Source organism: Crotalus tigris, unplaced genomic scaffold, assembly GCF_016545835.1.
Source record: "Crotalus tigris isolate CLP2741 ecotype Arizona unplaced genomic scaffold, ASM1654583v1 scf7180000018040.1558517, whole genome shotgun sequence".
Classification (NCBI taxonomy): domain Eukaryota; kingdom Metazoa; phylum Chordata; class Lepidosauria; order Squamata; family Viperidae; genus Crotalus; species Crotalus tigris.
In genome coordinates, this window is record NW_024096790.1 from 44,445 (window position 1) to 71,846 (window position 27,402).

General features: G+C 36.9%; 1 protein-coding gene across 2 annotated transcripts in view; it reads left to right on the forward strand.

Moving 5' to 3' along the window:
• The first annotated feature begins 12 nt into the window (after positions 1–12).
• The window catches only part of TDP1 (tyrosyl-DNA phosphodiesterase 1), a 41,011-nt gene continuing 13,621 nt past the window's right edge, over positions 13–27,402 (forward strand). Inside the window, exons 1-14 of one of the 2 annotated variants that reach the window (XM_039346926.1) lie at positions 13–1,112; positions 2,510–2,553; positions 4,492–4,547; positions 5,798–5,894; positions 7,256–7,290; positions 13,500–13,592; positions 15,717–15,887; positions 16,291–16,369; positions 18,208–18,390; positions 21,956–22,004; positions 22,086–22,152; positions 23,214–23,321; positions 23,996–24,098; positions 25,740–25,848. In XM_039346926.1, coding sequence (XP_039202860.1) covers positions 596–1,112; positions 2,510–2,553; positions 4,492–4,547; positions 5,798–5,894; positions 7,256–7,290; positions 13,500–13,592; positions 15,717–15,887; positions 16,291–16,369; positions 18,208–18,390; positions 21,956–22,004; positions 22,086–22,152; positions 23,214–23,321; positions 23,996–24,098; positions 25,740–25,848 — 1,711 coding nt within the window. In that variant the 5' untranslated portion in view covers positions 13–595. The remainder of the gene's footprint in view (positions 1,113–2,509; positions 2,554–4,491; positions 4,548–5,797; positions 5,895–7,255; positions 7,291–13,499; positions 13,593–15,716; positions 15,888–16,290; positions 16,370–18,207; positions 18,391–21,955; positions 22,005–22,085; positions 22,153–23,213; positions 23,322–23,995; positions 24,099–25,739; positions 25,849–27,402) is intronic. The other variant, XM_039346925.1, reaches the window with a different exon arrangement.

Consider the following 27,402-nt stretch of genomic DNA (forward strand, 5'->3'; position numbering starts at 1 on the left):
TTCTCTTTTTAAGTTTCACTGGTGGACTGCTAGTGGGGTGTTTTTGGGAGTTATTTTCCGTTTCTTGTCTTCTACTTTCTTCCACTTATAGCTTGTTCCGGTTTGATTTCTAGCGCGCAGTGCACCTGCGGTTCCCTGCCTTATATGAACAGATCCCGCGATCGTTTTCTGCTCCGTGTTAACAAAGTGTGCGACGTGGCTGGCGATGGATTTAAGTGTATAGCAGTGGCGAACGATTTAAAACAACTAAATTCAGGATATTGAATTATCCTCATGTACTGCCTCCTGCCCAGTATATTTTATCAATCTGTTTTATATCGATTATGGCTTGCCTCTGGTGAACTAAAAAGATAGAAAACGAGTTTGCCTGTTACAGACTTACTGCTTTTAGGAACGGAGGGCAAGGAGTGTATAAACAACCAAATACAATTGAATTCTCCTTGGATGGCCCTGAATGGGAATGTGTGAAAGCTGAAGGCACAGCATGATAGCTAATTGACTGAAGGGGCTTCTGCACTGTGAGAAGGTGGGAGAAGTAGTCTCCTTTAGATTTTCCTGGAGATTTCTCTCTCTTTTTCCCTTGATACAGGCTATCATGTCTCAGGAAAGTCAGCATGGGAAATGGACATTGTCCAGTAGTGAAGACAGTATGGATGAGTTAGTTGATTCTGAGAAGCCTTCTACCTCTGTGGTGCAGAGAGGTCAGGAAAGTAAAGAGAGTAGTCACTCTTGCTCGGAGGCAAGGAAAGTTGCTCTCAAGAGAAAAATGTCTCCTCTGAAATATGTAGCTGGAAATCTTCCACAGGAGGAGGCCTCAGATCAGAAATTTGCACAGGAAGACTTTGGCTGGTGTCTTTCAAGTAGTGAAGATGAGGATCTTAAAGCCTCGAGTGGAAATAGAGATGCAATAAGTACAGTCAGAAAAGCAGAGAGTAGTACATCCATGGAGCTGCCAAAAACGTGTAAGATTTCATCAAGTTGCAAGTCTGCAGTCCCATCTGAAGTGCAGGATACATGGGATCTGTTGAATGGGCAGAACCCCTTCAGATTCTTCCTCACTAAAGTCAAAGGAATTAAGTCAAAATACAATTCTGGAGCCCTTCATATAAAAGGTAAGCAATATCAAGGCAAAAATACTATGGGGAAGATGTACCTAAAAGTGCTAGATGCTTTGTTTTTCTAAAACAATTATACATGCTGTAACTGGCATATGTAATGCAGTAACAATCTGATGCCCTAACATTATACCCAGGGAAATTTTGCTGCCTGATCAAGCTTCCTATTTGTTAATTTTTAAAAAAACAATTAATTAAAAATGAATGGGAAACTAGCAGCTGTAGAATATCAGTCTCAGGGATAGTCTGCATTTTCAACAATGCCTCTAAGCTCCACATAGACCCTAAAAGTATTAGAAACTAAATTGGTGGGTTCTTCAAAACGACCTACTGACCCAGAAAGCCTAGAAGAGCTTAAGAATTTCTTACATAATTACCAAATTGGCTTCAACAATCAATTATATTATGGCCAAAAGGCCCAGACAATTGAATTTTTCTGTGCTTTATGATTGGCATTGCAAAATACAAATGAACTCAATTGAAAATAATAAAAAATAAAGAAACAATAGAATTGCTATATCTTCAATATCTGTGATGGTTTGTTTTTGTAAGTTATATTTTTTTAAATGTATTTATCAAAGATACTAAACACATATCTTAATGCCTTCCTTATTTTGCTACCAGCATATGCCAATTGGTTAATCTGCAGCCAGATTCTGTTCTTATCATATCTCAGTTGAATATTTTGCTAGAAACATTCAAAATAAGAAGGCCCAACAAGTCCAAGTTCTAATATTATTTAAATTATGGCTGCCAAGGTGTACTGAGACACTCTTCTAAACCTGCAACTTAGACTGTGACAATTCTGATGTTCTCTTGGAAATGAATACTCAAACTGAACATTGTGATTAGCTTTTTAGTTATGGTTTCAATCAAACCAGAACCAGAAACTATCTTAATCTTAATTTTGTTTAAATAAATCATGAAATTTAAGCAAGCTGCATATTTTCTAATTTGGATAAACCGAAATATTGCAATTAGTTGAAAACAGACCCAGTTGCTTTCAGTTGGCTGCAGTCGGGGGAGACTGTTTTTGTTGCAATTTAACATGTAACTTGCATATACTGTAGCATGTGAATTGCATTTACAAAATATATTAAATGATGGTTTAACCAGTGTAAATAAAAACAGCTAGTTGGACTCAAATGCAGCATGGTAAACATTCTTAACCATGAACCAGAAAATTATGTCATGGATTTTGTGTTTCGAATAAACATTTCTTGCTGTCACGTGTGTGTTCCTACATCATGGTATAAGTCCTGTAATTTGTTTGGTTTGAGTTTCCTGTAATGTATGAACCTGACCTTGGCAAAATCTAGGCTTAGTTGCTTGATGTTGTTACTCATTTCAGTAGATATGCTTACTAGCAATACATCTTTTTTTTCTTATAACAGATATTTTATCTCCTCTTTTTGGGACTCTTGTATCTTCTGCTCAGGTACATTTTATTTTCTTGTCATTTTAAAATAAAAAGGGAGATCTTTTCTGCAGTAGTCTCAAAATTCAGAATAGTCTTTTGGAAATGTATAAGTAAAATAGCTCTGTATTTTAAAAAGGTCCAAAAGCCATGGTAGAATGATAACTTTAATAAAAACAATATCACAAAATAGGTGGTAGTTCTAAAAGACACGAAATCTTGTGTGTGTGTATGTGTGTTTACGGCTAACTTTATTTCAATGGTATTAAAGAATAAGTATCATTTTGTATTAATACATTTATGAGTTTAGTTAGATATTCATTAGAAATCTATTAACTAGAGGTGGCAAATCAATATTTGTAATGTTTTAACTTAAGAACTACTTTTGTAGTCCTGATCATTAATGCTTGTCAGGATCCCTGAATGCAAAAGTCTAACCAAACTAATTATGATATTTTTAATGTGTTTTTAAATTTTCTTAGTTAGGAACCCAGACTTACTATTCTACAGTAAATCAAGATTGTACATTAACAATACAACTAGATTCTCAGCACTTGCTATTAAGTAATATAAGTTAGGATCGACAGTTTGGAGAATTGCTTGTTTAATTCTTGAGAGAATATTAAGGTGACCAACTTTTTTACAATGAAAAGGAGGACACAAATAAATTGAAGAAAAAAATATCGTAAATAAAAGAAACATTGTATTTATTGCAACAATAATACAGAATACGCTATAATATGATAAATGCATAATAAAAAACATTTGTAACAATACAATTTTATATTGTAATTATGCTTACATGCCTATTAATTATTATTTAAATGAGTACTGCACGGGGTGGGTGGCAGAGGCAGGTGTTGCGGGCCAGGCGCTCCAGGATGGCCACGTAGGCGCGCAGGGTGAGGTTGTGGCAGCGCAGGTCAGCACTGCGTAGACCACCAGCTGGCATGGCCCATGGAAGGTCAACAGCCCGCCGCGGCCCCGCCCACAGCCGCCCCGCCAGCACCGCTGCCCTGCCGTGGAGAGCCAGCCCCGTGGCTTGCAAAGCACCAGCTGCGCCAACTTCAGCCCTGCAGCTACCCCCCCAGCCACCCCCAGCACCACCGCCCCCAGCCTGCACATCCCTGTAGAGCCAGCCCCGCGGCTCGCAAAGCACCAGCTGCGCCAGCTCCGGCCCTGCAGCCACCCCCCCAGCCGCCTCCCCAGCACCACCGCCTACCCTGTGCATCCCCATGTAGAACCGAACAGGGAAGATCAAGAGAAACTTACCGCTCCAGTCTCCTCCAGCTATCTTTGAAACTAAGTAGGAAATGGTGTAGTTGGGTAGCAGTGAGGGGTGCAAAGTTCCTGCAAAGTTTGCTGCCCGGATGTTTTGGCGTGCTCAGCAGCAATTCCTATTGGCTTTCGAAAGCCAATAGGGGGAATAGCACAGTTCATGCAAAAGTTGAAAAAAACCATCAAAAAAAGGTCCCAAAATGCCTTCTGAGCATTCTATGAGTAAAAAAAAGCCCTACAAATTAGTCTTCAAATATGAAAAAGGAGGACATCTAGTCTTCAAATATGGAAAAGGAGGACATCTAGGAGGACACTTTTTGAGGGAGGACAAAACTTAAAAAAGGAGGACTGTCCTCCCAAAAGGAGGACGGTTGGTCATCTTAAGAATATCCATGCATAAGTTAATAGAATGTGTGCAATCGGGCTCAGTTAGGAAAAACTATGATCTCTCAAAATTCTGGCTTAAATTTTTCATCTGTTTTTGTACATTGTATAGAATGGTATTTGTTAATTTCTAATATTCTATTATTAGAATGTTTGTGTTTTTATGGATAAGGCACCATACAAGTCTGTATAAACAAAGGTACAACTTCTAACGTGCTGTCATTCATAGGCATAATATTGCATTCCCTTCCCTTTTGATTTCTAAGAACTATTTTCATTTTTTTCCCCATGGCAAAGTTTAATTATTGTATAGATGTGGAATGGCTGGTCCAGCAATATCCAAAGGAATTCAGGTACATAAAAGAGCTTTGGTGTTTAATTTCAGCTTCCATTTCATATTTTTAATTCATGCATCCTAAATTTACTGTTGTGGTCAGTATTGTGGGATAAACGTTATTTGCTACACTGAATAAGAAAAATGAGCTTAAGAATACAGCAACAGTATCAATGTTTCATAAGAAGATGCCACTCTTTGAAGAAAAGAGAAAACATATTTTTACACTGAAGAACTTTAATGTTTAGCACAACTTTTATTTAAGAATATAACATTTGATATGTATTTATAAAAATATTTTCTTAAATAATTTATAATTTTAATTTAATATCAAGGTTAGAGTACTATATACTTTTGGTAAATATAGCTATAGCTATTTTCAGTGCTTTCTGGTAGAAAGATAGCATTTACATGTAGTCCCCACTCTATGTAAGAGTTCTGTTCTAGAGAACTTTGGTAAGTTGAGAACTTTGGTAAGTAGGTTCCTTGAGTTGTGCATTATGCGGAAAATGGCAAGGGTTATTTTCATAACCCTTTGTGTCATGTTCAAATTATGTTATTCAAGGGCGATAGAACCCAGAGATTGTTACTTGCCTACCACGTATTCAGATACAAGAAATCGTAGCCAGTATTGGCTGACAGATATGATTGAAAATTCTGGAGATGTAGTTAGTCCTAGTGCACGGTGAAATAAGTTTCTCTGATCTATGTATAAAGTTGAGCAACACATAGAAAAGGCAACCTCTTTTCCCTCCCTATGAATTCTGTAAGGAAATACATCTGTTCATTTTTGTTCCCTTTAATTTTTCCTACCAATTTTAAATTGTGTGGTGGTAAATTGTGTTTTTCTCCTTAAATCATCACATTTATGAAGGTGGGGATGAAGACAAATGGAAGGGAAACTGAAGTGTGGATACAAATTTCTTTCAGAGTTTAGAATGGGAAAGGGAGGATACTATACCTGATTTTGCGCTTGCCGTGCATAGGAGCTTTCTTCATGCTTGCATTTGCTTTCCGGGGAATAACTACCTAATTATACAATGTTAGAGGTTAGCATTTTTGAAAGTGGGAAGATGAAGTTGATCCTCCCATGCTCCTGTGAATGAAAGGTACATTTTTAAAGTGGAAGGAAAAAACATGTGAATAAAACATTTCATAATTATCCTTGAGAATGTAGCTCGACATATTTCTAAGATAATTAAGATGTTTCAAATAAGTAATAATTAGAGGCTTGTGCAAGTGATTTTTTAATATTTTTTTTAATCTTAGGGACAAACCTTTATTAATAGTCCATGGAGAGAAGCGAGAATCCAAGGCTGAGCTACATGAAGATGCTCACCCATATAAAAATGTTCGTTTATGCCAGGTAATTTCTTTTATTACTATCTTTACCAAAAGTATATAGTACTCTAACCTTATAATACTATTCTAGTATCATCTAGCAAGCATGCTCAAAAACTCCCCCCCAATGTTTTCATGTTCAACTTTTGAATTTTGTTTTTCTGTGTAGCATAAGTATTAATGTGATTATATAACGCTTTTATTCTGTTTTCTAAAAAATACTATGTTTCCCCAAAAATAAGACCCAGTCTTATTTTATTTTATTTTTTGCCTCCAAAAGAGGCACCAGGTCTTTTCCACTCACCTTGCGACGGCCACATCGGCAGCCCCACCCAGCCAGCCCACTACTTCTGCAGCCAAAGGAGCAGCTTCTTTCTGCAGCTGAGAATGGAGCTCCAGCCTACATTTTGCAGTCAGAGGCCTTTCCGAAATGTCTCTGTAGCCGAGAACTGAGCTACGGAAAGGCCTCTGACTATGAAATGCAGGCCGGGGGATGCCGCAGAAGAAGTGGGCTGGCAAGGAGAGGCAGGTGTCGATTCATGGGAGGCCTGGTAAGTGGACGTGGGGCAGCTCTACCCCCCTACTCCTGCTGTAGCTTGATTTTTAGGCATGTGTTTCGTCCCAAAACTAGGGTTTATTTTTGGAGTAGGACTTATATTAGGCCCACTCTTAAAAATCAAGCTAGGGCTTATTTTCAGCATAAGTCTTACTTTCGGCGAAACAATTCATTATAACAAAATATTAAAAAATTGAAGTATAATGAAAGGCACTAGTAATATGAAGGAGGTCTTTTTCCTAATTTTTCATGTTCTCTAATGTTTGTATCTCTTTTTTCTTGCATAATAAATTTGCCTGGGTGATCTTGGGCCACTAACACTCTCTCAGCCCAACTCACCTCATAGGGTGGCTATTTTGGGGGAAATAGGAGGAGAAAGATATGTTTTCTGCATTGCGCTATTTCTAAAAATAAAGGCAAGATATAGATAAAATAATGTTCTACTTAAACCTTTCCTAACTTGGCATTTTTTGTCTATATTAGGACTGCAATTCTCAAAATTTCCAGTAATTATGACTATAGCTAGTGTTTGCTGGAAACATTGGAAATTGCAGCTTCAGTTCATCTGGATGACAATGGCTTTGAAATACAATCTGAGACACTTGAAATGAATGTGTGACTATTAATTGTATAAAATGATGTTTGAAATATCTTTGAATCAAAGATTATATTGTGTTGTACTAGCTATAAGAAGTCTATTGTGCAGTTTGTGCAGCAGCCACTGGAGAGCAGTAAAATAAAGCAAAAAAGTATTTTTTCTGTATCATTTTCATATAATGACAGGGACCCTATACTGAAAAACCTATTTTTAAACAATGTTCTTGTTGTAGGCAAAATTGGATATTGCCTTTGGAACCCACCACACGTAAGTAATTTATCATAAATGCTGAATGTCTGCCACAGAAATATCTTTAATTACTTTGATAAATGCCACCGCGATTGTAGAAATAATTCAAATGTGTTTGGGTACTGAGAAAATACAAATAAAATGCCAATTATCTTGGCATAAATAGAAGAGGTAAAACCAATTACCTCTTCTATTTATTTTCTCCATCGCTTTTGCTTTTGCTTTGTTTTAGGCTAATTTTTGAATAATAAGCCTAATTCATTTAGTATTCACCTTCCAGAATTCTCAAAAGTAGCTACTTGATGAAGGTTCCTTGAGAGTGTTATCAATATATGGGAAGATTTTCTCCTGGAAAGGAAAATGCTTTATTATAAGATGATGAGCTTATAATAAAAGGTACAATCCTATAAATCTCAACCTTTTTAGTGTTGAAAATATAGGTGTCAGCTATACTAATGGTTTATTTAAAATAAATCAGGCTTATATTGCCTTCAGAGACATTTTAATTTTGATGTGTTTTGTGTCAGATGCAGCTGGACCTCAGTTACATTTGTACATATAGTTACATACATGGTCTTACAACCATGGATGCTTTGAAAACGTATCAGAAGAAGGACTTTAATGAGTGGGTTTCATTTTTAAAAGTGGGTTTTCTTCTCAGGCATTCATAAAAGCCTGAAAATGATAGGTTTGTTTTCATGAATAGCAGATAGGTGATCCACTAGTGCAAGACCCAAAGCACTTTTTATAACTGTCATAAATAACATATCATAAATACATGCCAATTGCCAAGCTCCCAAATTTTGATCACACCTCTATGGGGATGCAATTAAACCAAACCAAAACCTGGCACAATAGCTAAACTTTCACATGCAGCTCACAATTTCATCTCATTAATCCCATTTTATCCCGAGTGGTATGGTGGCCTAGAGGTGCAGCTTTCACCTCACAATCAGGAGGCTGTGAGTTTGATCCTGGGTAACGGCAGATATTTCTCTTTCTGGGTGCAAAGAGAAAATATCTGGTGCGAACTCCATGTAGGCATCAGGAAGGGCATTTGGCCAGTAAACGCTCAGCTCCATTCACTCACCCCAACTCCACCCTGATGCAAGGGATTACAGGATTGTTTCAAAAAAAATTATCCTATCCCAGTGCATAGGAGAAAAGCCAAGCCTTAAGTGCTCTGCAGAACATTAAAAGGGTGAGGGCCTGCCAAATTTCAAGAAAAAAGAGTGTTCTATATGGGGCTGCTATAGAAAAGGCATGTTTCCTAGGTCCCATAATATGGCAATATTTAAAAGAGGGAACTAGGAACATGCTCATTCCACCCAATCTGGTAGGACAGGCAAATGTCCTTATTTTTTATTTTATTTATTCATATCTCATCTTCATTATTTTTACAAATAACTCAAAGCAGTTCTTGAGACGCAGTCCTGCGGATAGCCTGATCGCATGCAATATAGGATTTTAATGGTAGTAATCAACACCTGGAATTGTACCCTGTGTTCCTATGTTTAAGTTATAAAAAATTGGCCATGGTTGAATGACCACAACATGTTTGCCTTGTTTTAGCTAAATAATAATAACAACAACAACAACAAAATACAAAGACTTACAAATAGAAATAGAAAAATTGTGGCAAAAGCAAGCAAGAGTAGTACCAATAGTAATAGGCGCCTTGGGTGCAATCCCAAAACAACTGGAGCACCACTTGAACACCATTGGCATTGACAAATTCGCTATTAGTCAATTGCAAAAGGCGTCCTTACTAGGAACTGCTTCCATCCTGCGACGATATCTGTAATACCATCAAACATCCACATCTGCCTATCCCAGGTCCTGGGTAAGGACTCGATAGGTAGACAAAATGCCAAATCCAGTCTGAACATCTGGCTGACTGTGCGATGATCCATCATCATCATCATAGTAATAATAGTAATAATAATAATAATAATGTTGGAAAGGACTTGGAGGTCATCAAGTCCAACCCCCTGCTTAGGCAGGTAATCCTATACCATTTCGGACAAATGGCTGTTTAGTTTCTTCTTAAAAACTTCCAGTGTTGGAGCATTCACCGCTTCTGGAGGCAGGTTGTTCCACTGGTTAATTGTTTTAACTGTCAGGAAGTTTCTCTTTAGTTCTAGGTTGCTTCTCTCCTTGATTAGTTTCCATCCATTGCTTCTTGTCCTGCCTTCAGGCGCTTTTGAGAATAGCTTGACTCCTTCTTCTTTGTGGCAGCCCCTGAGATATTGGAACACTGCTATCATGTCACCCCTTGTCCTTCTCTTCATTAAACTAGACATTCCCAATTCCATCAACCTTTCCTTATATGTTTTAGCCTCCAATACCCTAATCATCTTTGTTGCTCTTCTCTGTACTCTTTCTAGAGTCTCAACATCTTTTTACATCGTGGTGACCAAAACTGGATGGAGTATTCCAAGTGTGGCCTTACCAAGGCATTGTAAAGTGGTATTAATACTTTGCGTGATCTTGATTCTATCCCTCTGTTAATGCAGCCTAGCACTGTGTTGGCTTTTGTGGCAGCTGCAGCATACTGCTGGCTCATATTTAAGTGATTGTCCACTAGGATTCTGACATCCCTCTCACAGTTACTACTATTGAGCAAGGTACCCCCTATACTATACCTGTACATTTGGTTTTTCTTGCCTAAATGTAGAACCTTACTTTTTTCACCATTGAATTTCATTTTGTTAGATAGCGCCCAGTGTTCAGGTCTGTCCAGATCCTCCTGTATCCTAAGCCTGTCTTCTGGAGTGTTGGCTATTCCTGCCAGCTTGGTGTCATCTGAAAATTTGATGAGTTCCTCATCTATCCCCTCATCCAAATTGTTGATGAAGATGTTGAAGAGCACTGGGCCCAGAACAGAGCTCTGGGGCACCCACTACACTCTTCCCTTCATGTAGATGTGGTTCCTTTGAGGACCACACGCTGAGCATGGCCGGTCAGCCAGCTACGAATCCATCTGGTGGTGATGCTGTCTAACCCGCATTTTTCTATCTTATCAAGTAGTAGGTTGTGATCTACTTTGTCAAATGCCTTACTGAAGTCCAAGTAAATTATATCCACAGCATTGCTCTGGTCTACTAATTTTGTTACTTGGTCAAAGAATGCAATAAGATTTGTCTGGCATGATCTGTTTTTGACAAACCCGTGTTGGCTTTTAGTAATGACTTTGTTTGCCTGTAGGTGTTCGCTGATTCGATGTTTGATTATCTTTTCCAGAATCTTCCCAGGTATTGAGGTCAGGCTGATAAGTCTGTAATTTCCTGGATCCATTTTTTTTTCCTTTTTTGAAGATGGGAACTACATCAGCTCTTTTCCAGTCCTCTGGTAGTTCCCCAGTGCTCCAGGATTTTTGAAAAATATGGTTCAGTGGTTCTGAGATCACATCTGCCAGTTCCGTGAGAACCTTGGGGTGTAATCCATCTGGTCCTGCTGATTTGAACTCATCTAGGCTGGACAGGTGCTCACTTACCATTTTCTTGCCTATCTTAACTTGTATTTCTATTCTGTTTTTTTGTGGCACTATTTTTGATAGGTTGGTCTGCTTTTTCCCTTTGTGTAAAGACAGATGCAAAAAACGAGTTAAATAGTTCTGCTTTCTCCCTGTTACTTGTCACCTTCTTGCCACTTTCACTCACTAATGGACCAATCGTTTCCTTCACTTTTTTCTTGTTTTTTACATGTTGAAAGAAGCTTTTTTTGTTCATTTTGACTTTGGTAGCAAGCCTTAGTCATTTTAACTTAGCTTTCCTTACTTCATCTTTGCAGGCTCGTGCTATTTGCTGATATTCTGACTTAGTTATGTGTCCCTCTTTCCACTTTCCATACTTGTCCTTTTTATCTTTCAATTTATCAGAGAGTTCTTTGTGCAGCCATGCTGGTTTCTTTTGAGAGCTGTTATTTTTCCTCTTTGTTGGTATTATGCTAGATTGGATTTTTATTATCTCACTTTTCAAAATTTCCCAAGCATCTTGAGTTATTTTCCCCTGGAGGATTCTCATCCATGGAATCCTTCCCAAATCCTCTCTAGGTTTATTGAAATTAGCTCTCTTGAAGTCCAAGACTCTAGTTAGACTGTGTTCTAGTGCTTGTTCTTCCATAATATTGAATTCCACTATTGCATGATCACTTCCTCCCAAGGTTCTTATGGCTTCAACAACTTCTATCATTTTATCTCTATTAGTGAGAATTAGATCCAAAATGGCTGATCCCCTAGTTCCCTTCTCTACTTTTGGGGAGACAAAGTTGTCTGCTAGGTTTGTCAGGAATCTGTTTGATCTTCCACTTGGTGCAGAGTTTGTTTCCCAGTTGATGTCAGGGTAGTTAAAGTCCCCCATTACTATTGTGATGTGCTTCCTACATACCTTAGTTAGCTGTCTAGCAAAAAGTTCATCTATTTCCTCTGTTTGGTTGGATGGCCTATAGTATACACCTATGGCAATGTCATTCCCCCCCCCCCTTTTATATTGACCCAAATGCATTCAAGACAGTTTTCTTCATTGTTGTGCTCTATTTCTGTAGAGATGTAGTTATTTCTTATATAGAGAGCACTACTGTATACTTCTATTCTATTCTATTCTACTCTACTCTACTCTACCCTACCCTACCCTACCCTACCCTACCCTACCCTATTTTTTTAAAGTCTAGGCTACCCACCTCACTATAAAGGGGCTCTGGGTGGCTTACAAGATAAAAGCAACAATATCAAACATTAAATATTAAAATGATAAATATTAATATTAACATGAGCAGAAAACAAATAAGGAGGAATAAAATGGGGTGGAGCTGACTAGATTGACAGGAACTCATGACAGATCTAAACAAGAGGATCGATAATGCTAGTGCCTATTATTTTTATAATGTATAATGGTTTACTAATCTGTTTCCTTTAGTGCATTTGTCCTGTTATCCAGAACTTCCAAACTTTGTACAAATTTTCTTCCTAATTACCAACTGCCATTAAATTGAACAATCTGAGTATATTATAGCATGTAATTCATTCACTGTATGCTATATGGTACATAGAAGGCTTATGCAACAAGTTACAATACCATTTTAGTGCTCTTGCAGCATTCTGAATGGCTCTACTTAAATTAGGACTTTGTAATTCTTAGTTAATGACAAGTATGCTGGTTCTATTGGGGGCCTATCTAAAGCATTAGTTTTGCTTTAAAACTTGTACTGATTATTTGAAAGATAAACTACACATATACAAATTTGTTTCCACAATTTGAAATGTGATCCTGCTATGGCCAGCTACTTAAAAAAATTGCTAAGTAAATCTAATAGGCACATGCTCTTTTTGTACTCCTATTTTTGTGACAACTTAAAAAAAGAATTAAGTCACTATAGATTGTTAAATAGAAAATGTCTGATATTACCCTGATGTTTTCTTCCAAACAGTTAGGTTGCCTTAGAAACTGGCACCTGAGAATCAAAATGTACTGAAATAAAAATATACCTAGCCATATAACTGACTCACTGCATGATTACACATGGTTCTACTAGTGTTATAAATATTTATAGTTTAGAAATTAAAGCAAAAACTTCTTTAGAATATGCTTCATATGCTGCAAAATACAGCAAACAGTAAAACCTAAAACAATAATAAAACAATACTTTTGGGGGAAATTGTTTTAGTAAATATTACTTACCAATTTACAACAAAATATGCAGAACAAGTACAGATTGACAAGTGAAGCATCTATAAAGGTGATGTCCCCAAAAATATTAATGTAACAGTATAGAGCAACAAAGCAAAAAGAAAATCAAGCACAAAATAATAGGAAAGGAAGAAAAGACTCAGACGCTTTTGTGGTTTTGCAGGAATGTAAATGGGAGGTTGGGGAAATAAAACACAATTAGTCTTGCAAGATTCTGTTACACTAGTCTGTCTTAATAAAAGTAATTTTCCTTTCCCTGTAGTTTGCTTCCTGATCTGGTCTACATATGGGGCTGATAAAAATAACATTTGATCCAGCTAATCAGTTGGAAAATCAAAATTGGAATAGATCTAGATTTATGAAATATTCTCACTATTGAAGGAAAATTATAGCAACTCAAGTGGATCAATATCACTGAAACTCTTTTATGGTTCTATTGCATGTTTTATGTAAATACGCTCTTCATTTTTGGCCCTGGTCTTTTTTAATTTTTATAGTACTTAATATGCCATTTTGGGGATATTTAAATTACTTTTATAGGAAAATGATGCTGTTGAATTATGAAGAAGGTCTTCGAGTGGTGATACACACATCCAATCTTATTGATGATGATTGGTACCAGAAAACACAAGGGTAAGAAAAATTATAGTGTGATATTTTGGGCCATGACTGCATCCATGTTAATATCTTCACAACAGTCATTGAGTTGCTTATTCTTAGAGGACACATTCTTGTTTATTTATTAGTTATTTCTTCCAGAGTTCAAGGCAGTCTACTTAATACCACTTCTTCCAGTTTTTCCCACAAAAGCAATCCTATAACTGAACTGAAAGAGCAACTGGCCCAAAGTCACCTAGTGAACTACAGCTCATAGAAAAATGCTGTGAATATATTCTCTTATAATTGATGTCTATGACTGAGAAGGTAGTGCTTTGCTCTATTTCTCATACAACTCAGAAAGATAAAGGGCCTTTTTATTCAGGATCAGGAGTATTTTCTGAATATAGAATGTTTGCTTTTAGAGGGGAAATGATAGAAAATATTTGGCTATTTTCTACATAATAGCTATTTGGCCATCAACATGCCCCAATTCATTCATTAGTATAAACAATATAATTCTAGAACTGCTGCTTTAATATCCTAAGATTGACTTAATGAAAGTTGTTTGGGTCAGACTGTCCTGAACTTCTGTGTCTATGCATGCCTATCTTTCCTTGCTACAGAGATCAATTATGGATGAGGAAACTTAAAAAAATTATTATGCACCTTATTACTCTTGCCATGTTCTGTTTAATGATATTAGAAGGAAACCTGGGGTTTTATGAATCTTCATTCGCTCGTTATTCTTCTTCTTTAACACTTACATGGGAGCTACACATTTACAGACTTCCTTTTCTTTCTCCATGCACTGATAGAATATTCAACATGGTGGGAAAAGTTTTATAACAAGACAAGATGTATTTGCAAATAGGTTGAGGATCCATTAGTTTAACAGAAGCCATTTCCTTTATAGAACTGAAGGAAATAAAGAAATACTAAATAATATTTCCTGTTAAGGTGTCTTTGAATATTTATACTTCCTTTTTTTTACAATATAAGCATTCCTCACTTAACTATCTCTATCAGGACCAGAATCTCGGTTGTTGAGCAAATGAGAGTTAAGCAGAATGTCACATGACTGCCCACATGATTGGTTTGCTGATTGAGTGCAATCCTGGCACTCCCAGTTGTAGTTGTTAAGCAAACACACAGAGATTGTTAAGCAGATAGAGTCCCAGATAAGGAGCATAGGATGGGAGGAGAACACCCTGGGAGACTCCATTCAGGAACTGAAAATCCTCCTTACCAAAATCAAAGCAGGATTTTTAGTTCCTGAGAGAAGAGACACTTGCGTGGAGCTTGCATCGAGCCTCCTTCACCTACCTGAGCCATTCTGCTTACCTTACCACGCTGCTACTCTGCTCTGGAGCTGAAAATCCTGCTTGGATTTCAGTTCCCTCTTGTCCCAAGGGACTGGCTGAAAGAACTGCCTCCCTAAGGATGTCAGCTCTCTTCTGTACATTGAAGGGAGCTCTTACCACGGGGTGCAGATTTGAGGTCTGCTTCTGCACTCTGATGTCAGTTTTTCTTTACATGTGGAAGGGAACTTCTTCGATGGGGTGGAGGAATAGAGCTTAAATCATCAGGATCTGAGCTGTATTTCTTTATCCGATTGAAGGAGTTCAGTTTCCCTCAGCAGGCAGCAATTTTAGCCAGCCCACAGAGATAAGAAGAAGTCCTCTTGCAGGTGGCAGCAGCTGGCAACCATCCATACCAACTTCCCCACAGGCTTTCTGTGGAAGCTGTCAGACGAGATTGCAAATGGTGATCACATGATCATGGGGCATTGGCAATTGGCCAAAAGTGCAAACAGATTGCTAATCACCCAGATTACTATTACATGACATGGGAGGGGGATCACGTGACATGGGAGGGGAGCAGAAGGACATTTTACAATGGCCAGAAGGACTTTACAGGCCATAAAACACACTTTCTGAGGCCATTGTAACTTCTAACAGTCATTAAGTGACTGCTTGTAAATCAAGATCTACCTGTATGGTTTCAAGACACAATAAATGTTCATAACTCAAGTTTGATAGAATATGAAGGATGTCATAACTGAGTATAACTTTGCTTTACAAAAAACACAAAAGTTTTTAAACTACATACTATGCACTTGTTAATGCTATTTTATTGCTTTATCTTTTAATATTTTAGAATATGGCTAAGTCCTTTGTATCCAAGATTGCCTCCTGGGAGTGCTGAGTCTGATGGTGAATCTCATACAAATTTTAAGTCAGATCTAATAAGCTATCTGGTATCTTATAATTCTGCTACTCTGATGGAATGGGTTGAAATAATTAAGCAACATGATCTTTCGGAGACAAGGTATATAATTCAATGTATGCTTATATTAAACAATTTCTCACAGTTCCAATGTTCATTATAGTTATATAAAATAATGTGTTTCAATATAAGCAATTTTAAACTATAAAATTGCATTTATTGAAATAGGTTACAGGATTGAAGATGCATTTTTGTAAGCTGATTACTAAAGATAATGTCAGTATTTCTTTTGTAAACATTTTTTCTTATGTTCAGTAATTTAAGATTCTGAGTAGAAGCTTTTTGTGAAGATGGGTCTAGGTTTTTTAATAAGCAGTAATGCAGTTTGGGAAAACAACTATTTTAAAGTACACTGTATTATATGCAGTATAATTATGTATAATAATTATGTACTATGATACAATTTGGGAAAATACCAAATTTTGTGTGGTTATTTTTTATGCAGAGTATATCTTATTGGGTCAACTCCAGGTCGATACCAAGGTAATGCAAAAGAAAAATGGGGTCATCTTAAACTGAGAAAGGTACTAAATGTTTATTTGTAGAATTATGAAGACTTGGAATCTTTCCAAGTAAATTTTTGTAAATTTATTTATTTGTTTATATTTCATGTTTCTAAACTGCCCATCTAGACCGCCCATCTCCCTCAAGGAGGGAATTTGAGCGGTAAAGAAGTAATCTTATGAAGAGGTAATCTTATTACTCGTTATTGTTGAAAATTTTATTGCTAGCAGCTTTTCTAATAGATAGCCTTCAGACTTTGTTTGAAAGCTGTTAAGAGAATTCATCATACACACATAAACCCAGATTGTTTAAGTGTTAGACATTTTGGGCTCTCGAGTTACAAAAAATATACAGTTGTAAACAAAAATAAGCAGAATAACAACAAAAAGTAAAACAAAAGGGGAAAAGTATGAACCGTGTAGGCATGTCACCTATATTTCAAGTTTTAAATATATGAAAATTTCAAATTAGAATAAAGCACGTACTGTAAAATATAAATTCTGTGTCAAGCTAAATATTGCATAATTTTTTATTAATGCAAAAAGACTTTCAAAAATGGATTAATTATACATCTTAAATTCAATCTTTAATAACTGCTTTTCCAATTTTTCAAAATAATTTTCTCAGCAGTGAACAATTCCTAGAACAATCAAATTCTACATTTTTTGAACATACGTCAACATAATATTAACATCTTTCAATATCTACCTAGCTATACAAATATTGTCTTATAAATACCTAATTTATAAATCATATATATTAATGTTGCCATAATTTTTATATACATCCTTTCAAATATATTCTTCCAGAAATCCAATTAATTTGAAATGGAATCTGTTGGTGCTTAGTTCAGAAATGGACTTCATGGACTTCATCAGAAGATATAGCATCTCACTTTTCTTTGAAGCAGTTAAAGTATTTGGTCCATGTTGAGATATTAAAATATGACTGAGTTGATTATTTTGCACTGCTGTGAATTAGGGAATATAGAACTTCCATCTGAAGTTGAGAGAAATCATAAAATAATCATTACAAAGTAATTATTCTAAAATAATTGTTCAAGATTTTATCCATACATTCCAATAAAACATCTCACCATTTATTTTTAAGCTTGAATTCATTTATAATGTTAATTTTCCATGGGCATCAGAATCTGAGATACAACTGATATCAAGCTGAATAATTGCCAAGACTTTAATTGAATTAAGTAACAATTTTTGAATGAATCACTAAAAATTGACACTTTATTAAACTCTCATTCCATATAAATTTAGATGATCAGAATTGATTGATTGATTGAGAATCTGATGAACTAAAATTCCAAAGATAGTTTTAAATCCTTGTTGGCCTGCTTTCCAGAAATATTGAAAAGCTTCTGCTGGTCAGTCAACCAATAAATGTTTTTACCACACTGCATACCATCTTGAATTGTTCCAATTAGGCAATCCTGTATTGTTATTGTTAGGTAACTCAGAAGTTTATGCCAAAAAAGTGTAATTGGATTGCTGCAAAAATTGGTGGTTTCAATTCATTGTCCTTCAGTTTACAAAGGAATTAGAAACTTAGATTTTATATAGAAACTGAATGCTGGTTTTCCCACTAGTACCAGTGAATATGTTAGCCTGAGTCTGCTATCATGCTGGCTCACTAAGAGTTAAAGCTCAACATATCTGGAAGATATTCAGGAAAGTAAGATTTCAGCACAAATGTCTACAATAATTGCAGTCTGCACTGTTGGATAAAATATTGAACATATGCAACTAATTAAAGAGCAGTGTCTTCATAAATGATAATTGAATAATTGAATGTGCTAAAGTGGTAATATTTTATTGGTGCTATTTGTTTTTTCCTCAAACAGCTTCTGAAGGAACATGCAGTACAAATACCTGATCAAGATCTTTGGCCGATAATAGGACAGTTCTCAAGTATTGGATCAATGGGAATTGATCAGTCCAAATGGCTGTGTTCAGAATTTAGAGAAAGTTTGGGGAGTTTAGGAAGCAATTTGAAGACTCCTTCAAATGAAATTCCGATCCATCTGGTATTGGCTGCATAATACATATATACGTGTGGGTCTGGATATGTGTGAGAGAGTGTCTGTGTGTATTTATAGTGTTTATAAAAGTTAGAACAATGTTGGAGATGTGGTTGTTTGGATGCTACTTATTATCATATTTGGTGGTCGTGTAAAAATATAAAAGTCTTTTGGATTAAGATATGGTGGAATATTCAAAGAATTTTTAGAAAGAGGGTAAAATTTACCCCACAATTGTTTTTGTTAGGTATTGTTACTGATTGTGATGCTAAGGAAGTTATATTGATGTTAAATTTGATTACGGCCGCTAGGCTGTTAGTAGGGCAATATTGGAAGAAGGAATCTTTGCCTACCTTGCAAGAGTGGTTTTTTAAAGTTTCGTATTTGGCGGAAATGGCAAAGATTTCGGCTTTCTTAAAGGAGCAATCGCAAGAGAAATTCTTTGCGGTATGGGAAAAATGGATAAATTTTATACAATATAAATTGGATATAAAAAATATCATTTAGTTTTTTAATAACTTGTATATAAACTTTAATATTTTATAGATTGTACTTTTTTATATCTCTTTTCTTCTTTCTCTTTTCTTTTTTATTATCTCTTTTTCTTTCAAGTACTTTTTCTTTTTAATACTTATGCTTTTTTCTTACATATATTTTATTGTTAATTATTTTATAAGTTGTTTATGTAAGGTATTTAGATATATTTATGATTTATATTTTTTCAATTTTTTTAAGATTCTTAAAAATTTTAATTAAGCCTATATTCAGCTCTGGGAAGATCGGGGGGGGGATGGAGAGGGAGGGTTGGGGTGGGTGGGTGAGGGTTGTTTTTTTGTTTTTTTTTGCTTTTTGTAAAAATATCTAGAAATTTTCTATATATATATATATATATATATATATATATATATATATATATATATATATATATATATAATTTCGTTAAAAACACGAATCCTGGGTATAGTCATATTATAAAAACAAACAAACACGAACACCAGGAAGAAATTTTTAAACTAAAAGCGTTTAATCTAGTACCAAGCTTTCGTCGGCCAACTGTCGACATCATCAGGGCTTAAAACTGGCCAGTGGGAGTCTCCTTTATAGTGCTAGTCAGTTTGTGCACACGGCTCCTGGACCTCGTCATCGGTCCTACTTGATTGGACTGTGTGTTGGTTATATTCTTGATGTTGATTGATGCTACCGCTCCGTTACCTGCTTTGCTTCCTCCATTCTCCTTCTTTGTGCGTGTGTTGCACTCTATCTCCTCACTACAGGCTCCTGAGTTCGGCATACTCCTTACCCCCTTTTTTGGCCGTTCATTTTCTCCGTGTTTTCCCAGTTACTTCTCGCTCCATTGGGCCGTGCGCTGGGTATTCTCTCATCTTTCCCCCCGCTATCCTTCCCATATGTTCATGGCCATGTCCTACGCGTACATCACCTCCTATGGTCTCCACCCCCTCTTCCTCGTCTTCGATGCTCATTATGTTCGCATCGCGTTGCAGTCTCCGTTTTAATCCGTTGCCTTTGTCTAACGTGGATCGTACGCATTCCCTCTTCGGGGGGGGTATTGTTGTATTGTGTGTTTGAGCCTATACCCCTCTTTCTCGTGGCCCTATGGTTGCATATAGGGTTAGTTGGTTGGGTGGCCATTTGTTCCTCCCCCTTTTTTCTTATGTTCGTTATAAATCTATCGTTGCGATCCTCATATTGTCTGTGGTGTTCTGAGTTGTCCTCTTTTTTCAATCGCGATCGAGTTTTTATTGTGGGGCTGTCAATACACTGTCCAATTGGTTCCACTCCACTGTTTTTATATTTTGTTGTTACTGCACGTGCATGAATATCTTCGATGTCATTCGTTGGGCGACCTGGAATCTCTGATGTGAAGGCTTTTTGCCGGTGTGTTCTGACCTTTGTTCTTTCATTGGGGGGTGTTGTTATTCTTCTTGGGTGTCTTAAGGGATCTGGGGGACCTCCTGCTGTTTTAGATTTTATTCTCCCGTTTAACAGCTCTCTTGCTGTTTTGGAACGTGTGCATACCCCCAGGGAAGGGGCTTCTGTTGGTTGTTTATTAGCAACCATTGTCTGATTGTCCGTGGGTTGCAATGGCATTTTCACTTCCCCTGTGGTCCTGTCTCCTTGATCTTTGTGGCACATAGTTGGATTGTCTTTGTTGGGATGCATGATTTTGTTTATCCCATGCTCCCAATGCCTGGTGTGCCGGGCAGAGTTCTATGTGCCGGTTGATCAAATTTTTGTCGGAGAGCCAAGCCTCTTTAAGCAAGCAGCCTCCTTTGGTGGTTCACTGGATAGAGTATGCACATCATTAAAGTTGAACTGCTGGCCAAGATCAGCCATTTGCGTCCACACTTGTGAGTGCTGTTCACACCTTTTGATGGCCAGCTTGTGTTTATGTATCCGGGTTTTCAGTCTTTTGGAGGTCTCCCCAACGTAATTGCTAGGACAGTCTTTTCAGTTGATCTTATATACCACCATGGATTTTTCTGCGTTGGGGAGCTGGTCCTTGGGGCGCATGATCTTAGAGCACAGTGTCTAGTTTGGTTTATGGGCTATTTTTATGTTATGGGGGGCTAGTAGCCTAGCTGTTGCTTCGGACACATTGTTGATGTAAGGGAGGGAAATGCATGTCATCTGTGGTGGTGTCTTGTTAATCTGTAAATTCTCCCAGGGTTTGGGTGGTGCATCGTGGCGTTTGATAAACCTTACTGGATAGCCATTGCGTTTGCAGATGCGGAAAAGGTGGTTCCTTTCCTCTGCTTTTGCTTCAGCCGTGCTGCAGTGAGAGTCTTAACTGTTTGAATAATGTTCTGATGCAGTTTGCTTTATGGGCCATTCTGTCGTTGTGTGTTGATTTTCGGTATACCCTTGTATGCAGGGTTCCATCTGGTTGGCGGTTGACTAGCACATCCAGGAAAGCTAACGAGCCCTGATTCTCCTCCTCTGCTGTAAACTTAATGTCTGGGTATACCGAATTCAGTGTGTCCATAAAGTTTATTTTTGGGCATCTTTTGATAACCACGAACTATCATCCACGTAACGGACCCAAAATTTGGGTTGGTATGAAGAGCAAATAATGGCATTACAGAAATGAGCTATTTTGCCATCAAATTTTAAGAATATAGTCTGGGTCTGTTAGTTGTTCATCCTAACTGAAAATATAAATACATTGTTCATCTCCACAAAAATCTCTATTTTGCTTTTTTAAGCATTCAGATTTCAAAATGTTTGTTTAACTCAACCAGTCTTTGTCAAAGCAGGCACTGTGATTTAGTCATGATTTGAATAAACATACAAGTCTGTCCAGAAGCTAGTTTCTATATTACAGATTTTTTTTAAAAAAAAAAATTGTAACCAAATGTCAAGAAAACATAACAACAGATGAGTTTTCAGCAAACCAATAACAGTATCAAACTTGATTGGTATATACTCACGCTCTGTTACTTGGCAATATTTTGATGGTAAATTGTATAACATTCTTATTTATATCAACCTGAAACAATCATGATGCAATTGTTATAACTATTTGGTATTACATTTGCTTTTATTTGTTTAGATTTACCCAAGTGTTGAAAATGTGAGACAAAGTTTAGAAGGTTATCCAGGTAAAATATATATTCCTGCCTTTGACAATGAAGTTGTAAGGCCACATGTCAACATTAAGTAATTGACCTTTTCTTTTTCAGCTGGGGGTTCTCTTCCATATAGTATACAAACTGCACAAAAGCAGCTTTGGCTAAACTCTTATTTCCAGTAAGTAAAATGCTATCTTTATGGTTAGTGTTTTAAAATAAAGAAGTAATCAAACCTTAAAGACTAACACTTACTGTGCCTTATGTTTGTAAAATGTTTGAGAAAGATATTATTAGATTTGGCTTAGAATGTTCATCATAAAAATCCAAACAGAGATTATATAAATTTAGTTTCAGATGTACTGTAATTATTAGCCTTTTAAAAATTACTTAGTTATGTGCTAATTAAATGATTTTCTAAAAATAAAACCTAGTAGACATCTCATATTGCAAACCAACCCATAGTGGTAAAAAAGTAATTATTTTTCTCTTGTGTACAGTAGTTTTGAAAATTCCCTCTAAGTTTATGAAAAGCTGCAAGTTGAATATAATTAATCTAGCCATAGCAGGATAAAAAAATAGGTCCAGAGATCAAATGCCAAATATACACATGTCAATAAAAGTTACATTTTTTTCTTTTTCATATAAATCCCTATTGATTTCATACACATCCAATTCATGTATATTATACTCCGCAACGTTTTAGTATGGCTTTATGTGTAAAGTATGAACAGTTAAACTGAGAAAGGAAAGCTAAAAAACTTTTTATGTTCTTATTTAAGCCTGGTCTATAATTACTGGAATTGTTGTAGATTACAGCTTTGCATGTGATTGGTAAGGATATCTAAATCAGCCTTCCCCAAACTGGTTTCTATTCCATGCCGCAGGAAATTGATCCAAACTATGATTGAAACAGTATCTTGTATTTTCTATCAACTGCTGGAACATTTATTTGTATTACTTTAATACATCTATTACCTTAAATCAACCAGATTCTTCAGATATGTTATGTTTCCCATTATCCCCTGCCATCAGGAATGAATCTTTTTAATTGGGGTGGATAGAAGCTATTAACCATTATACTTTGAAGTCACCACATTAGAATATTTCAAGTAACATTCAATTTTAAAAAGGAGGAATAAAATACTTCTTACTATGGATATCACATCCCAGGAATTAGAGTCTAAAAAATGTATTGTGTGGTTTAATCTGAAAGACTCATTTCTTTTGTTTTAACCCAAGCAAATGGTCAGCTGAAACTTCAGGTCGTAGTCATGCAATGCCACATATTAAAACTTACATGAGAGTATCCTTGGATTTCCAGAAGATTGCATGGTTTCTAGTGACAAGGTAAATCTTTTACAGGTAGTGCTCGACTTATAATTGAGACTACAATTTTCATCACTGAGCAATGCAGTCATAAAGCAAGATGTCATGTAACTGCATCGCATAGCAGCCACAATACCAGCAATTCCTCTTGGCATCTGGTGTGGAGAATGTTGGGCACAGTTTAGAGAAGAGACCTGGGAAGAAGGGCTGGCATAGTCAGCAGCTGGGTACACCTCATCAGGTGAAGATCAGCTGGGAGGGGAGGGGAGAATGGGGCTTTGCACTGAGGTGGCAGGCCATGATGTGGTTACTCAGTAGAGGCTGCACTGAGACTGAAATAGAGGCTTGGAGGCAGTGGCAACTGGCTAATACAGTATCGCTGAAGGTCCCAGGCCTCTAATTCTACCCCAGCACTGCTGCCATCACCAAGAAATGCAACTGTGATGGAGGGAGTTGAAGCGCCCTTATGGTTGTAAGTGCAGGTAAACTGCCAAGCACCCAAATTTTAATCATATGACTGCTACAACAACCATAATTTCAGGCACAAGTTGTAAGTTCCTTTGTTCAGGGCTGAATAAATAGTCTTAAGTCAAGAACTCCCTGTGGTTTTTTTTTCTATTCTTTTCTCTCCAAATTTTTGTATTCTGTGCATAAAAAAAACTTTTTTCTTCTCTTTCTTGTTTCTGCCTGCTTAGTGCCAATCTTTCTAAAGCTGCTTGGGGAGCTTTTGAGAAAAATGGCACCCAGCTGATGATCCGATCATATGAACTAGGAGTTTTGTTCCTGCCTTCAGAATTTGTAAGTTCATTCTAATCCGATACTGGTTGCAGTGAATGCAAATAGAGCCAGACCCATGGATCTCAAGAATGTCAGAAATATATTTGCATAAGAAAGTAAAAAAAAAAGTATTTTTCTATGTGTAGCTCAGTTCCAAAGAAAATTATTAGTTACCCAGTATTATGTATGCTCGTTTAATGACTGTATTAAGTTGCAAAACTAAATTATACTTTAATACTAGGAAAGGAAGCTTATCTGAATCACCAATTTGTTCATTTCTCCCAGTCATTTAATCACTCTTCATCCTTTATTCAGCTGGATAATTTTTTTCTGAGAGTGACTACACTTCAATCTTAAAAATAAATTGTGGGTGCTTTGAGGGCTGCATTCAAATGTCCAGTGATGTCATTGAAGACACAAGCTTTCAGCCTTTTATTTGGGAAGACAAATGTGGATGAGGCAAAAATGACTAAATGATATGCTGCAGAAATTTGCTTGCAAATTGATTATACAACCTGGGATGCTCCAGATGTAAAAATACTCCTAGTTGCATCTTCTTGTCCAGTAGCATATACTCAATCCAGTGCTGACTCTATCCCTTCTCTCGGGAAATGTCATCAATTGGGATCATGGAAATGAATCTTTATATTTATCTTATAGAACTTTATACTTAATCCCAAGCAACAATTCAATGCTTTTGAAAGGTGTTGGTTATAATTCCCAGAATTCCTTGATACTGGCTATAATGGTAGTGAATGTTACAAGCTGTGCTTAAAGTGTCAGAAGCAAGGCAGGTTGCCTTCCTTTCTTTAATCTTTTCAGTTCCTGGATGGAATATAATATTCCATTTTTGCTTGATAGTTTTTCTTAATATGTACCTCTATTATTTGTGAGGTGTAACAGGGTCTTAATATACTATATGCAAGTACAACATTGGATATTAAATATTATCTCTTGGTTATTTATTTAGAAAAGCTTAAGACAACCACGCAGGTAAAGTAAGAAAAAAATAAAAGTCATAAAATATAGTTTTTTAAAAACCCAAATCTGGAAGAAAATCAGCTAGTAACAACTAGTCAAACATGCAGGACCCATTATTCCAGACCTCAAGAGATAAGCTTTTTTAAATACAACCAACATGGGTATCAACTGTATCTCTGTTGAGATATTTATTCTCCAAGAATTCAGTGTTTTCCTTAGTGGTATTTTAAATGTGATATACATCACCTCCAGTTGTGAAAACCACTCTATATTCATTATTTAATGGAATTAACCTACAATATGATGTAGGACAGAGATGTCAAACTTGCAATGTCATGTGACATCGCGCAACGTATCAGAACTTTTTCCCCATTGCCGGCAATGGGGTGGGCGCAGTTTCAGCGGCAGTTTGACATGCCTGATGTAGGACATTTCTTCATTTCAAATTAAGAAAGTTAAGTTGGTTTTTTTGAGGTCTTGCTTAGTTTAAAGAAAATGATTACTGAGTAATAGATTATCTGCTTTTAATTGTGGCAGTTTGATTATACATTAATTATTTGATTATAGTTGCTATTTAGACAACTTACCTAATAAGCACATGTTGGCAGCATGTTACTAACACCGCCATATTACTGTATTTGTTTTTTAATTTTGGTTGAATGCAATACTCTTTTTTTTTAGGACTTGAATACAGGGTATTTCCAAGTAAAGGAAAACATGTTGTCTAATACATCAGTATTGTCATTTCCTGTCCCTTATGATCTGCCCCCTGAGAAGTATGAAAAAAAAGGTAAGGCATTCTCTTTCTATATAATTATTTTTTCTGGATAAAAGTAAAATTAATCTTGAATGAACGTAAAAACATTTAAAATAAAGAACATGCAGTTGTTGATTACTGGGAAAAGAGAATTTAGAAAGGCTGAAACAGACAAGTAAGTAGAATTTTGCGAAGAAATTCCTTAACACATTTCTTAACTACCACGGTTCCCCAAAAATAAGACCTGGTCTTATATTTTTTTTGCCTCCGAAAGAGGAATTAGGTCTTATTTTGGGGGGTGTCTTACCTTAGAACCATCACAGCCAGGCCTCCTACACCCCGAAACCTGTTGCGCCGCTCCTTGACTTCTTCAGCAGCCGCTTCCCGCCACTTGCAGCTGGATGCTGTGTGGCACATTATGCCATTGCTGCTACTCATGACTGGATGATGATGCTTCATGCTGTGTTGCCACTTGCAGCAAGAGGCCACACGGTGCTTTGGGACATTTTTGCTGCTCGCGGCAGGATGCCACATGGTGCTTTGCGCTGTTGCTGTCGCTTGTGGCAAGAAGCCATGAAGCTCTTTGGGCCATTGCTGTCGATCGTGGCAGGAGGCTATATGGCGTCCTGCCACAAGCAATGGCATGAAGCGTCATGTGGCATCCTGCCGCAAGCAACAGCAATAGCATGAAGCGCCATGAGGCGTCCTGCCGCAAGCAGTGGAAATGGCCCATAGAGCCACATAGCATCCTATCACGAGCAGCAGAAACAGCCCGAAGCAACATGAGTTCTGCTGCAAGCAGCAGCAACAGCCTGAAGCGCTGTGCAACCTCCTGCCATGAGCGGCAGCACTGGCATGATGAGCCACAGCTTTACAAGTGTCAGGACGTGGGAGGCCTGGCTATGATGGTCCTACCGGTAAGGTAAGTGGGTACAGGGCATGTGGGGCAGCTTCACCACCCCCGCCCTAGCTTGATTTTTAGGTGTGCGCCTTGTCCCAAAACTAGGGGTTTGGGGGAGGTTTATATTAGGCCCACCCCCAAAAATCAAGCTGAAGCTTACTTTCTGGGGGGGGGGGCTTTCGGGGAAACATGGTAGATATTCCATATAACAGCTGCTTAAATTACAATTGTTACAAGATTCCATTTTCAAACCCAGGTGAACCTCAAACCTTTGCACATTATTACCTCTTTGTCAGTGTGTTGTTACAAGCTTTTTGTAATAAGGATGAAATACAATTTGAATAAATACAGAATGCTGCTTCAAGGGTTAAATTTATCAGTGTTACAATTTATTTGTGTAATTGTACTATTGAACATACTACATTTCACTTGCAAATCAACAATCATCCTATTATTGCATTCAGTGCACAAATATGTTCTTGTTATTGAACTGCAGCTCCCCCTGTGTTTAATAAACAGTAGACTTATTTTGTATTTCCTTTCAAATTAAATGGGATTTTAAAATATTATTGTGTGCAATAGAATTGATAGGCTTTAAAAGCTAACACATGGAATTAGAAGATAGGATCTTTGGATTATTTTCAAAGGCTTGAATACATGCATTTATTAGTATTCATCACATTTCT